The following is a 14,272-nucleotide window of genomic DNA, read 5'->3' on the forward strand; positions in this document are numbered from 1 at the left end:
TGCATTAAGTCGAGTCATAAAGAACCTCCGACTTAGGTGGGTAGCCTCTGTATACTTGTCCACCTTATAACACATATCGTGTGAAGATATATCATTGTTGCCTTTATTCACCAATCCATATAATATTTAGATAGTAGCAACATCGAATCGAAAAGTGTCGAAATGTCGTGAAATTTTAAATTATCAGTTACCTAAGAACTTATTGAAGGCTGTACGATGAGTCATCGTGACAAATGAGTTTTTGTTCCCGCTTAATGGAGAAGAATTGCATTAGTCTTCTGACAATTGCTTTCATAAACTGCTTTTCGTATGCCCTAAGATGGAGCGTATATGCCACCAGACCTCAACGGTTCTTCTTTAAGGTAACTTTTAATAGCAAAAAAACTTGAAATAATTTCGCAAGAAATTGAAAATTTCAATATATTGTCGCTAACTATGTACGAGTAACTGATAAGGATCAGTAGATTTTGTAGAATTTTGTGATAGGTCAAGAAAGTAAAAACTTGTCGCTTATTTGAGACTCTCAGAAGGAGCTTTCTAGTAAGCGGCCTCATAACATTGAAAAGTGTTTCGAGAACAGCTACTATGTGTAACTAGATGACTAGATACGTACGGATGTTTTGTATGGTGCCGAATAAGATGCTAGGTTGGTCAACCCGATAGCCGACAAAGAGATTTGGATATCTAGATCTAGATCTATTGCCACCGGGGCGGTAAGACAACAAGCGATAGGAAGAAGGGTACAATAAATTTCGTGTCATAGTAGTAAAGCTTTTTCATCTTTTGTTCGAAAAACAAGAGAATATTTTTTGATCACCTAATGTTTAAGTTAATATGTAAGTAAATATTCAATTAAATCTTTATTGCAATGATTCTGGTAAATGCACATAGAAGTACAATTACACACATTTGTTGTTATCTGTTATTGCTTTTCCTCTTCATCGAAATATACAAAAATCAAATATAAAAGAAACTCATCCTCTCCCCTTGTATTTTTTATTTGCACTTAAGTAGTGCACTGTACGAGCTCATCAAGTGGTGCAATAGTAATTTGCAACGTCCCCCATCCGTATACATACATATTTATTTTCATGTATTTTTGAATATTTTCGATTAATACGAATAATACGCCCTTACAAAATAATTGTGTATTAAGTTTGCTACGTTGAATTTGCCAGGGATTCATATACTAAAGCAGGATGAGATTTTGACTTAACTTAGGAGAAGGCTTTAGTTGTACTTTTGTTTACTGCATAATTTTTGCAAAAAACCTAAAGTGCTTGCCCAATTTATTGAACTACTACAATATATATAAGAAGAATTCTCTCCTTTCCTGTTTTCGTATTTATGGCATTTGGTTTTATGGCATAGAATGATTCTTTGTAAGAGAGATTGCTTACCCTTTTACAATTTCCTCCATTTTTTTCGTACACACACAAGAAATTGTGTCGAAAAAGGAATACTTACGTTATTATGGGATCTGGCGAGCCGCCAATGCTGCTACATGTCATCTCAAGCGGCTTATCTTCAGTGGCAATGGCAATATTGCCCGGTGATATTATTGGCGGATGGGGTGGCGTCAAAACTGTCAAATTGTAAAACTCCTGGTGTACATCAGCACCTGTGCCTTTTGCTTTGATGCGACACTCAAATCGTCCATTGTCTCGATTGTATGACGTGTTTTTAATTTGCAAGTCATAAATACCACGACTTGGTCGAAAGTCTAGTCTGTAAAAGAGCAAAAGAAAAATATCATAAAACACATTTAGGATAGAAATTCATTTCTATATCTGTAATAATTGCTTCTGTTACTCTATGATTGGTATCAATGCTATGTTAGATTCGCTTTATAAAAACTTTATATATACGTTTGTGCAAAGCGTTATTATGGTGTATTAAGAAAGGGAAAGTAGAGAGAGAGGCAAAGATGGAGAGAGAGAGAGAGAGAGAGAAAAAGAGATCTTCGTCTTCGTAAGCACAGGCCTTTTTCATATGAAGAAGACGTCTCTCGAGTCTGACTTTTGGTAATAATCACGTCGCAGGTAAGTCTTCAGGAAGGTATGAATTTTTCTGTGTTCTTTCCTAACACACGCTTAGGTGTTGTTGCAGGAAAGGCGGATAACAACTTACGTATTAGACGTCTGATTGTATATGTCTCAATTTTTGAGTTCATCTCGAGTCGATTTATCCACATGGTGCCGTTCATTGAATTTTGACACGATGTGGTCACTTGTGCCTACATTTGTGTTTATCCCCACAAGGCAGTGTCATACTCTTCCAAACAGCACGCAAAGAATTGTGTTAGCCTGCCTTTGCTTTCCTTAGATGTGGTTATACTAGCTGTAGATATTTTGACTTATGGTCCGTTTTACACTCAGAGATGAAACCATTAACCATTACCAAGGACTTTTGCTTAAACTTGGATTAATTTTTCGTTCGTTGCATGCTTAAGAACAATATAGATTTTGCACACCTTCAAAAAATGCACTAACTCATTATAAAATTTTATGACGAATTCTAGGTCTTCTGATTTTTTAATTTGTTCGTTTCTAACACGAAGGCGTTCGCGACGTTTTTGCAGCAATCTATCGAGAAATTATTTAAAAAATGGTGGTGACGATGAACATCTTAGTCAGCCAGAAAACATTTTTGGCTCACTATGGATTGAATGTGTGGCGAGAATAAATTATTAAGCTCCACTATCACTTTCTAACTTATTTCACATATCGTATTATCATATTTATCGTTGATACTCAATTTTTGTCACAACCCAAACACGCAGGAAACATGGAAATTATGGGCTGTTCAGGTTGCCAGAACCTTTACTTCAACTCCTTCGAATCAATAAAAACCGTTTGGCTCTCTTAAATATTACCATCGCAGATGAGGACCTTCCCAATAGCTTTATTTCGTCACTATAAGTAAAAAGTAAAAAGCTGTAGAAATCAACGACACGAAAATTCATTCCGTCGTGAACAAAAATATGGGATCGATTTGCTTCCGGATAAGAAACTAATTACAACTCTACGAAGCTCTATACAGAATCTCATAAGTTTCTAGTCCAAACTTTGGAAATTTTGCACACCGTACAGCACACCGCAAATTTTAAGATAGATCTATCGCGTTATTGCCCACCATTGTAAATACTTCGTTGAGCTTTGAAATTCTTTTTAATTTCGTCTCGTCTTCGTTTTCGCCTTATAGCTTTTCATGGGCTCCTTTTGGAGCAAATGGAAACAATACGCCATATTCGGCCGTGTAGTTATCTTGACCCGAATCTACATAAAAATAAAGACTTTATACTAATTTTTCTTTTCTCCTTGGCAAAGTAATGATTTTCTTTCTTTATGTAAATTGTTGTTGTTGTTGTTGTTGTTGTTGTTGCGTTAAGAGACCAATCCACATGTTATCGCAAGTACTGTACTGTATATAATAGAAGAAGAGATAAACGACTGAGCGGTTGGATATGAATGTATTTGCGTGCAATTTACTTGAGCTGTATTAATTTCTTTCGTTACGAAACAGAAGAAAACATGACATTACAATATAACGGGAAATTTATATCAGTTGTGCTCTTCTGCTTTTCTGTTGTTTACATTACATTCATTTTCATTTTAAGACTTGTTGTTATTGTTAGCGTTTTATATCACAGTGCTTGCTTGTTGTCATTGTTGATGTAGCCATTAAGAAATAAGCGTTCTTCTCATATGCTCTAAGGACAAGCTATTAATAATAGGGAACACCAACCCAGGCAATAGCACAGATGCACAACATATACGGCAATATGTATATACAAGCCGTGACTTACGTACCCGGAATAATAACCTACAACAAGGAGAGTAACATCTTTTTAACTTGAATTCTCTACAGTTATAGTGGTATATCCTCGCATACAAGCACACTCACTTATACATACATGTATATACATGTGAATTCATGACTTTAACTAGCTACTGCTGCAGATTTTTATGTGCTTTTGTTTATGGTTTTGTTGTATAGCTCATCATATACAATAGATATATATTTATATATATTTATGTCTGTGTGTCTGTGTGTGTGTGTGTGTGTGTGTTTGTGCGCCTGTGCATGAGTAAGTGAATATGTCATTTATTCAGATTGTCGTCCAATAGTCTGTCCTTTGTTATGTATGATGCTCATTATTAAAATACATAACATAGGAATGTATGTATACGTGTGTATGTCAATAACATTTGCGTCATGTCGGACATGTGTTGTGTTGACGATGAATTCATATTTTTCGACCTTGTTGTCGGTTTTTTTCTTATTCCTCTTTTTGTTGGCTGTTATGTTGCACGTGTATATGCATAGAAAGGAGCTGAAAACACTTTCTATATATTGTTTGCCTTCCGAATAAGAGCCAATTTATGTGAGGACAACCGGGCAAATGTTTCTATTGTCAATAGAATTTTCTCCTAATGTGCACAACTTGACACAAAAAATAGAAAAAAGAAAAAGCAAAAAAAAAAAAAATAAATAAAAAATAAAACTAAAATAAATAATTTGCCAAAATTTATTTTTTCAACTAAGAGGAAAACAGATCTCGACTATTGTTTAGTATTCTGGAGAAACCAAGTGAATAATAGTTTTAGTAGAAAAATGTTTTGAATATTTTTCTAAACAATCAAAAACATATGCGTGACATGAGTTCACATTGGTTTAATCGCATGTCTGCTTTAATAAATGTCTGGACAAATCCTCATTCTAAAAAGAAGCTTTTGTTTAAGGCGGCCATTGCTCTCGCTAAGAAACCCATTAGGGCTTGACAACATCATATAATATATGATGATTGAAATGGAAATTGATGGTTAAATGCTTATTAATGGAAGACACGAGCAATTGTAAGCCTTATCTTATTTCTTGTCAGATCAGAGTTCTTGGCAAACAACTAAAATTGCTTTCTGTTTGTATTGGATCAAGCATTACTTTCATCTTATCCTAGAGAAATCAATTAAGGAAAACTCTCTTCTCTTTCTCCTATATTGACAATGTTTTAGTGACTCATCACCTTTGCTTCCAATTCACCTCTGCTTAATTCAAATTAGTTTGTTATTTGTGGATGATTGGAATTTTTTTTTCTCAGTGTTTAGACATGTGTGGAAAGTGTATATACCGGATTTTAGTTCAATAAAGTACAAGTTAAAATGTTTGCCTATTGCTTGCCCATACTGAGGCAAATCACACTCATATTTTCTCTGGTTGGCACAGGTAGATATTTGAGTCAAACTTTAGATTAATATTATACGAATTAAATTGAACGTTAGACAGTAAGTTAAAGATTTTTAAACCAATAGATTGTGGACTTTCTGCTCCTGAACCGGATCTCTAAAGGGTAATGTGCTAATCGCAGAAATTAATGCTGACCGGTTCTTTGTGTGAAAGAATGCGCTTTCAAGTGATTGTGCTTCAAGAGAACATGGAGAAATATTTTGTTCAAGATAGACTCGATACGGCAGCTGCCAATTCTCTCTACATATGGGATTCGTACCCAAATGACATAGATTTGTTTGACTTTATTTGCACAAGAATGTGTGTTTCGGACACCTTAAATACACAATGAGTGACCGATTGCAACAGTTATTAATTAGAAAGAGTAATGCCTAATATAGATGAAAGAGAAGATATATCCTCCATTAAAATATGACTAGGGTTTCTTTCAGGGGTTTCTTAAGAGTACCGCGAAACTTTAGTCTATAATGGCATCTTGCATATGTGCCTGGCAACTCTATGTAGGGGAAAGTATGTACAAGTAGGTAGTGTAGGTAAGTAATAACGTAGAGTAAGCTTACTAGAAGCGAAAACTCAGTGTGCGCTGGGCAAGAAAGCGAAGAAAAAGCATGATATTGTACTAGGGTAAATAAAATAGAATAGAATAGGAATGGTAGAAAATAAAGTGGTTAAGGATGCTATAGCCTTGGGTACAGTTTACGAGCGAATTTCCTCTCATAGCATCATTTCATCCAAAATATGATCTGCCGTCTTTTTAATATATACATCTATATATACTTGTTAGTTCAAGTCCCACGGAAGATTTGGCAACGATAGTCTGTCTACGTTTTATATTTTCCCGTTCGACGCAAGTAATTCGCAAAGTTGTTAAGAGGGTACGAGAAAAGCTAACTAAATAACAGAACACTTTCAATCTTTCTCTGGATATCGTAAAACCTACTTGAACGATTTATGTGAGTATTTTCCTTTGGAGATAATTCGCTAATTTTTCATAAGAATTTTGTTAAATATTCGTAAAATGTACGAAAGTTACAACTGAGAGACATCGACAGAGGTTTGTTTAAATTCTCAAATTTTTATGATTTCGAGTTTATATTTATTTTCCTCTCTTGTTTTTCTTGTACAGTTTATTAACGTTTTTAACGACAAGCATTATTTTATTCGCAAGCAAAAGTAAAGTTAACATTAAAAACAGAAAAACAACTTTTCAATTCGCTACAACAGTTGCAGTGATGTTGCTGCTATACCGGCAAATTATCTTCAGCATATGAGGTTAGTAAATATTTTAAAGACTTAAGACAACTTATTATAAATTGTTTCCCTTACTCCCGCATAAGTTTTCTTAGTTTTGGCCTAAATTTAAAGTTTGCCGAAAAACATCGTTTTAACGATTAATTAGTGCGTAAGGAGTTCTTAACATATAAAGCGAATTATTATAATTTTCTTTTTTTTTGTAAGCATTTAAATGCTTATGACTTATATAAAACGCTAATAGGGATGGCACTCTCTAATGGCAACCGGATGTTGAAGCAAACGCGACTGAGAATATTGTCGGCGAAAATAAAATATTCTTAAATGCATTTAAATGCTTATGCAGAAACAAGATGTTATATATATATGTATATATATATATGTGTTTATATGATAAGAATATGAAAATATGTGTGCATGTGTATACGTATGCACGTATCTGCGATGATTTGGATGGTTGGTTGGGTTGCTTGGGATGGGTAAATGGAAAAAGCGCATTTCCGGTGCTTCGATTGTGCCTGTCGCTTAAGATGAAACAAACTTGGGTGAAAAGCTTATTACATGTATTTCTTCTGTGCACTCAACACTACGAATTCGTAAATGCAGATGTATTTACGACGTTTGTGGATATGATTCAAGTAAAACATTATTCATTTGGAGCACATAATTGCCTGCTGTTTATGTGGTAACATCCTTTTTATTTATGCATACGACAGAAATAAAGATGAAGCATATTCATAGGGTGTATGCATATGTGCTTCATAAATACATGAATACATATACGTATTTGCATATACATTTATATACATATATATATATATATATATATATAGATAGATATATATATATGCGTAAGAATATAATTGTAACAAATGCTATACTTGTGCACTTTACATGCAAGGAAAATAAAATAAAGAACATCTTAACAACGCTCGAGATGAGCCCACCAGAAAAAAAGGAAAATATGTAAATCACTTTTTATTGCATACATCACAACATCATGAACTTTGCAAATCAGAACGAAACAAACACAATACATATACATCAATATTTGAATGTGGCTCAATGCAAACATATACCGATTTTAAGGCAGATTTCTGTTGTTTTACTGGGTAAAACAAAAGCAAAAAGCAAAAACATTTTTACACTTGTTGGTAAGAATTTATGCAAATATTAACATCGATTTTTTTTGTAAAATTGATTTTAATTTGTCTTCAAATTAAAAAGAAAAATCGACAGCACTTTTACTTTTACATCTACGTAATAATATGTATAAGGATTGCATAAGGTTTCATAGACATTGTTTCCTACTTTGCGATGCTTTCTGTCTGCATGAATAGTTTACTACATAAAATTTCTGAAAATTTGCATCAAACAACAAGTCCAAATTTCGTATAAAGGAAAAAAGAATTTGTAAAAATCGAATATAAAAACTTTCTCCGTGTAAAAAAAAAGAAAGGAAAAATTTCGTTTAAAAACATCATGTGACCGAATTTATTTCATAGAAAGTCGTTTACAATAAAACACCTGTTAACATGTATGTCTTTCGAGGTTTTTGCCGCTGCCAGAGCGCGATACGATACGATTGCAAAAGAATCCTTCAACCACTCAAGTATTGTTTTGGCTTTTATGTGTTGCTTTTTCGGGGGAATATTCTCTACATTTGAATAAACCGAATGAATATTTCAAGTGCTCACACATTGTTAAGTGTTTTATGTATTAAACGAAGTCTTTTTTTTTTTTTTTGTTTTGTTTGCGTTGTTAGCAAGTAATTGGAGAAACCATCTGTTTTGAAGAATTTTTTAATTTTTTTACAATAACATAGAAAGAAAACAAATAAGAAAATTATATTCGCCCAGGGACGTACCTGGCATATCTACCCTACCTCCACAAGTCTTTCGCCCCCGAGCTATTATTTATTGGCATAAAAAAGTGATTGGGATAAAATTTATTTTTCATCTCTTATTTCGGTAAAAAGTGTTGTTAAAAAAAATTAACATATCACTTCGAGACGTCCCCCATAGTGACTTTAGAATTAACACACTTAGCTTTTCGGATTCTAGTTCCCAAGACCTTTTATTTGACGCCTGTATGGACAGTATTTTTTTAAGAAAAAATTTATCCATCATGTCGTTAGGTCGACCTCAATGAATTTAGAATCAATACATCTTGTCGCCTTCTACTCCGGCAGTCCTTTATTTTAATAGCAATATCACTGGTATTATTAAGAAAAAATTTAATCACCAAGTCGCGGTGTCCATCGTATTTATTTTAGAATGAACGCATTTTTAGGCAGATAATATATCTGCATTTGAAGAATGTATAAAATATTATAGTTTTAAACACCTTAAGATTAATACTCATTAAACCCTCAGCCTTCAATTTTTTTTAATGTGGGAGTAATGAGCAAAGAACCACAAATTTATGCCTAGCAAAACGGAGCAGCGTTCATTCCGGGCTTGTGCTCTGATCGATTTGGCCCATTTTTAATACCGACCGGCATGCTGAAACTTTCAATTTTTCTACCAAATTTAAAGTCGATATTTTCATTTTTGCGACCAGGAAAATCTCAACAGCACCCACCACATAGACACACAGATGCACAGACGGACAGACTTTGTTTAATCAATTCAGAATTTCATTTTAATCAGGGATATTATAAATACTGTATTGGGATCTCTGAAACTTTCCTTTGGGTGTTGCACACCTTATGACAAAATGAGTATGCCGCCCATCTTTCAGTGGTGGGTATAAAAATTCAATTAAAAAATCAATCAAAACTCAATTCAAAATTCACTTAAATGCCATACTCTTCTCGTTAAGAATATTTATTTTTGTATTTTATTTACTGCTATCATATACTGAATCTTAATGACTTGTTTTTAATGTCGAGTGAATTTTAATGAAAAGTAAATTTATGCACTTTATTGAAACGCTTAGTTCAGTTTTTCCCGCAAACTGAATACTAAACCGATTCAGCCGTGTTCGCTTATCCTTTCAATCGTGCATTATATGCTGTTGATGTTTATCCCTAAGCAAAAGTTGAGAAAATTGACGGACGCTTTTCTACGTAATGGTGCGATGGGTAAGCATCTTTCCAACCATTCCTAGGAGCGTAAAGCTATAGGAAATAGTGATCTGCAGTTTGGATGTGCATACATAACGACGCTATTTTAAAGTTTTGACTAAAAATGACCATAACCTGCCAATTGACACGCCTATAATTAACAAAGCACTTTTTTATATTAGTTTTCTTTCGTAAAATTGAAACGAGCTGCAACTTTAATCTTCATGCCATTGTAAGTCTGCCCGTGAAAAGAGTGAAACTTATCCTGTACATACTTACCAGATCCAGCTTGAGAGTAAACGTTATATATTCGTGGAAACGTTTTGTGGGGTGGGCAACAAATGCTCTTTAAAAGAGGTCTGCAAATTTCTTGTTCGTCATGCAATAGCTCCTCAACGCATAGAATATGTTCGTTAATAATATGACTTGCACTAGGCGTGTGAACAAATTTTCCCTAGAATTCACAGTTATGTCAAACATACTTCTTACAGAACTGAATAATCGAAGTATTTACTATAATCATTATCTACGATCTTTTGCCTCTTATCGGGCACCTTGCGGATGGGCACGCCATAGAAATATCGTAGATTCGAGTCCTAATAAGCGTCCTGGTACATCTTCTACTTTTGTGCGTATTTAATGTTGAAATGCCCTCATGTCATGCGTACACTTTTCTGCTCGGTCAAAAGCTAGAAATACGAAATTTTTACAATCGACAAAAACTCGTCGGATAGGGGATGTAGTATCAACAATCCCCAAAACGTACCTTTGTGCCAAACTTTGGGTCAATTAAGACCTTCCTGTTCAAGATAAAGGATTTCTTACTAACTGCAAGGCTGTGAAGCGCCTTGTCATAGGGTTCGTTATAAAACCACATGCGCCGGCCTAGGGTTAAGAAAATTACTCGAGTTGAAGGATATTTACAATTGAAACTAGATTTTTTTTATGGTTTATCATAATTAGTGGATCAAATGAACTTCCACATGCATAAAAGACTAGAATATACCAATGCATAGTTCCGTCTAGAACAGGTGGGAATAAAGAAAATCTGCCTTATTAGCCCAGAAGTGTGTTTAACAAATTTCAACCGTTTGTTCATCTCCCGCAAATATTCTCAAAGTAGTACAAGACAATATAGAAAACTAACACATACAAGCATCGAAACATAAGTAGCACAAATTTAAATCGAGACTTTAATAAAAAGCTTTTAACTATTTTTCGCATTACTATAAAGAAAATGCTGGACTTGAAAATTTACGATTATCTTTTTCGTTTTTTCTTGTTTTGTTGAATGTGTTTTGGAATTGGTCATAAAAATAGCATACAAAAGTAAAAACGCAATTTATGTGTACATTCTTTTGCTTAAGTTTGCACAAAAGACCCTGAAGAGTGAAATATTCACTGAAATGGAAAAGTGCACAATGTTTTGATTGTTCATTTTCTCTACCAAAGCACCGACGGTGATGTAAATGCATAGAGAATGTTTTGAGTAACTTTCATGTTTATTCGTTACATTATTTCGGTCGATTTCCTATTAGCAATAATCGGAAAATTAACCAATCTTTGCATACAATCGTCACGATAGTCGAATGCTTTCGAAATTTTGTTTAAGTTTACTGCACCTTCAAACTATAAATATATATATGTATATATACATATTCGAGCATACGTGATCTCGACGTCCTTTAAAACACCAGTATTTACATCGAAACGCTTGAAGGATTTGCATCAAATGGTTGTTTTCTTCAGTACTGTACCGACTACGGGCATAATGAGAAGCCCCCAGAATCGGATGCTAACCAAGAATGCAACAATCGATGAGTACATCTTGTCATAACAAGTGGAATTTAAAAAGCAGGTGAAAATCTTTGCTTTGGTGATGAAAAAAAAAAAAAAAAAGAAGAACTAAATCTAAAATGTCAGAGGAACGAGTAAATGGTTTTGATAGTCGATACGTGACAAATGCCTTGTCGTTGCAGCCAAATTTTGCTTTTTTTGCTTTTTTTTACTTTTTGGCTTACTGTCTTTTTTTGTGTATACATACTTGTGGTGTGTCTGTGTATTTGACGAGAAATCTTAAAAAATGAACATAAAATTTGTGATTTTTACAGCAGTCAAGTTTGTGCTAATGGTGTTACTCGTCAGCTTGCAACTTTACCTAAGGTTTTTCTGGCACGTGTATATGGACTAAGAACGACAAACAGGTACGTATATCTAAATATGCACGTAAAGTTGTGTAAGATAAACTAGTACGCAAAACGTATTGCTTTGGTTTGAGTGGAAATACATGTAACTAATGTATATGTATTTAGCGGGATTAACTTTTCATTATTATTTACTATGTCTTGAATGTACATGTGGGGGTGCGTTCGCGTCTGTTGTGTTGTGGAACCGCAGAAATTTCATTATCTTTTCTTCTTGTCTCCCTAGCTCCTTTCTAGCACAGCATAACATGCATACAGACAGGTTATCGTTGAGCTTCGTACACGTAATCTCAAAACATGTTCAGTCTCTTTGTAGGAAATAAAGGACAGAGAATCCACCAAGTGCATATATCCCTGATTATCGTAGGACTCTATATTCATTAAGTTGTCCGTGCATGCGTTTTATGTCCCTCAGCATGACGTCCAATCTTTTATAGGTGTGACGCGGTGATGATCAAAAAGCAGTGTCAGAAAAGACAGAGATGTGGAGGGAGCTCGGTGGGTGTCTACTCTCAAGCGGTAAGTGCTATGCATTTACCGACTTAACATCCACTAGCCATTTGGTCGCATTGTATAACGCATTGAGATTTGGACTCGCCAACACTGGCTTAGTAGTCGGGACTCTTATCTATCTGACTATGCGGCAATCTCTTAACTATATAGTCTTTGTTTAACATAAGTTGCTAGTGCTCGTAAGACGAAAAGCTCCGACTTATAGCGCGCAACTGTACTTAACAATTCCAAGGAACAGAGAGAACTTGTAAATGGAAATTGCTTCGTGCATCAAAATGACAAAATGAACAGTGCGTTTAAAACTTCGCATCACAATTTTTGGAGCAAAGTCCGCAGAAACGAATTTCTTAATACAATCTTCCTCAACTTTTGTATTCGAAAGGTGCATAGTTTCTAGATAACGCTATCGATATTTAACGTTGATCTTGTAGATCGTAAACTCCTAAGAGAACATCGTCTAATTTGTCAAAAAATCCGAAATTTCATTTAAGCTAACCTAACATCAATCAGTACACATGCAAGTGTTACCTTTAGTACATGTTTGTATGTACAGAAATACATGAATATGTAATATACACATACACATTTAGTGTATATTTACATATATATATATATATATATATATGTATATATATATATATATATTTTGTTGGAAAAACTTAGTAAATAAACGTTAATATGAAGTTTGTCATTGTCATCAGCATCGTTGGCATTGTCGTCTCCGGATCTTTGTCGTGGTTTATAACAATGAAGACCGAAGTAAACGAAAAATGCCATATGTAGCTGATAGTTGTGCACATTTGCACATGACGTGTATATACACAGCCTGAGTGAATTTATATAAGCACCAGCAAGCAGAGGACAAGAGTATGATTATTTATAATATTTTAATATTTTTTAATACTTTTTAAAGAAAAAAAAATATTTGTTTTATTTTTTGTTTTGGCTTTAAATGAACTCAAAATATGAATGTTCTTCAGCAAACGTACGCTTTACTTATTAGAACTTTTAAAAGCGCTTTCAACTAGGCAACAGTAATATATTAATACGATAAACTTGAAGATATGCTATAGCTTTAGAATAAATGCAAAATACTATGGAAGGAAATTTTTTTGTCTTCGCAGCCGTCAGTACTATTTAATGCATGTAAGCGTGTATGCGTTCAGGTAGTTGCGGTAAAATTCTTGAATCTATGTATTCACTTTTTCAATGTCGAATGTGTAAAAGCGTGCAACTAATATGATATAATAATCACATCATATTACAAGAAAAAGTGGTTAGCAATCACATCAAGTTGTCGTAGTTACATAAGCAGGAAAGTACAAGGGTATGTTGGTTCATGAACAATGAAATTAATAAGAGCTCTCTTCGAAAAACATATATAAAAACATACATTCACACATTCTGTAAGAATACTTATGGAGTACTTACGTTTATGTTCATGTAAGCATATTAGAATAGCTTGCAATTTTGTTAGGAAGTTGTTCGCAAGTTTCAATGTTATCAATAATATCGCATGTTATATTTAAACAAGGTTTTTCCGTTGCAGTAAAACGGGAAATCAATGTAGCACTTCATATTAGTGAGGAGAATAATTTTGAAAATAATCCTGAATTCTATTAAGTCTTCTATAATGAGATTTTTTTGTCATTAGTCTCTACTTGACTAAATTAACGGTGGTTTTGTCGTACTCTATACTCTAACTAGAATTCGCAGCGTATATATATATATATATAAATATATGTATATGTGTGTATACAGATTTCGCAGCATAAATTCATTCTTGATTCTATGCGCAGTATTTCATCAGTTGTGTAGAAAGTTGACTAAATATAGATAGATCTAGAATTGAATTGATTTGTATAGTTGTTTCAATGAAGCCAAGCTTCTGGTCTACGAATACAAGCAATCATGCCAATAGTAAAGAAAAAATTTATGAAAAATAATGAAAATTTCATGGAACAAAAATCAGAAAACAGACAGCAGACAG

The 14,272-nt window shown here is 33.9% G+C and overlaps 1 protein-coding gene across 1 annotated transcript in view; it reads right to left on the reverse strand.

Moving 5' to 3' along the window:
* Positions 1-14,272, reverse strand: part of LOC119633040 (Down syndrome cell adhesion molecule-like protein 1 homolog) — a 159,270-nt gene that overhangs the window by 39,029 nt on the left and 105,969 nt on the right. Inside the window, exon 3 of the mRNA XM_038026230.1 lies at positions 1,468-1,728. Within this exon, the coding sequence (XP_037882158.1) occupies positions 1,468-1,728 (261 nt within the window). The remainder of the gene's footprint in view (positions 1-1,467; positions 1,729-14,272) is intronic.

This window comes from Glossina fuscipes, unplaced genomic scaffold (genome assembly GCF_014805625.2).
Source record: "Glossina fuscipes isolate IAEA_lab_2018 unplaced genomic scaffold, Yale_Gfus_2 2, whole genome shotgun sequence".
Taxonomy (NCBI): Eukaryota; Metazoa; Arthropoda; class Insecta; order Diptera; family Glossinidae; genus Glossina; species Glossina fuscipes.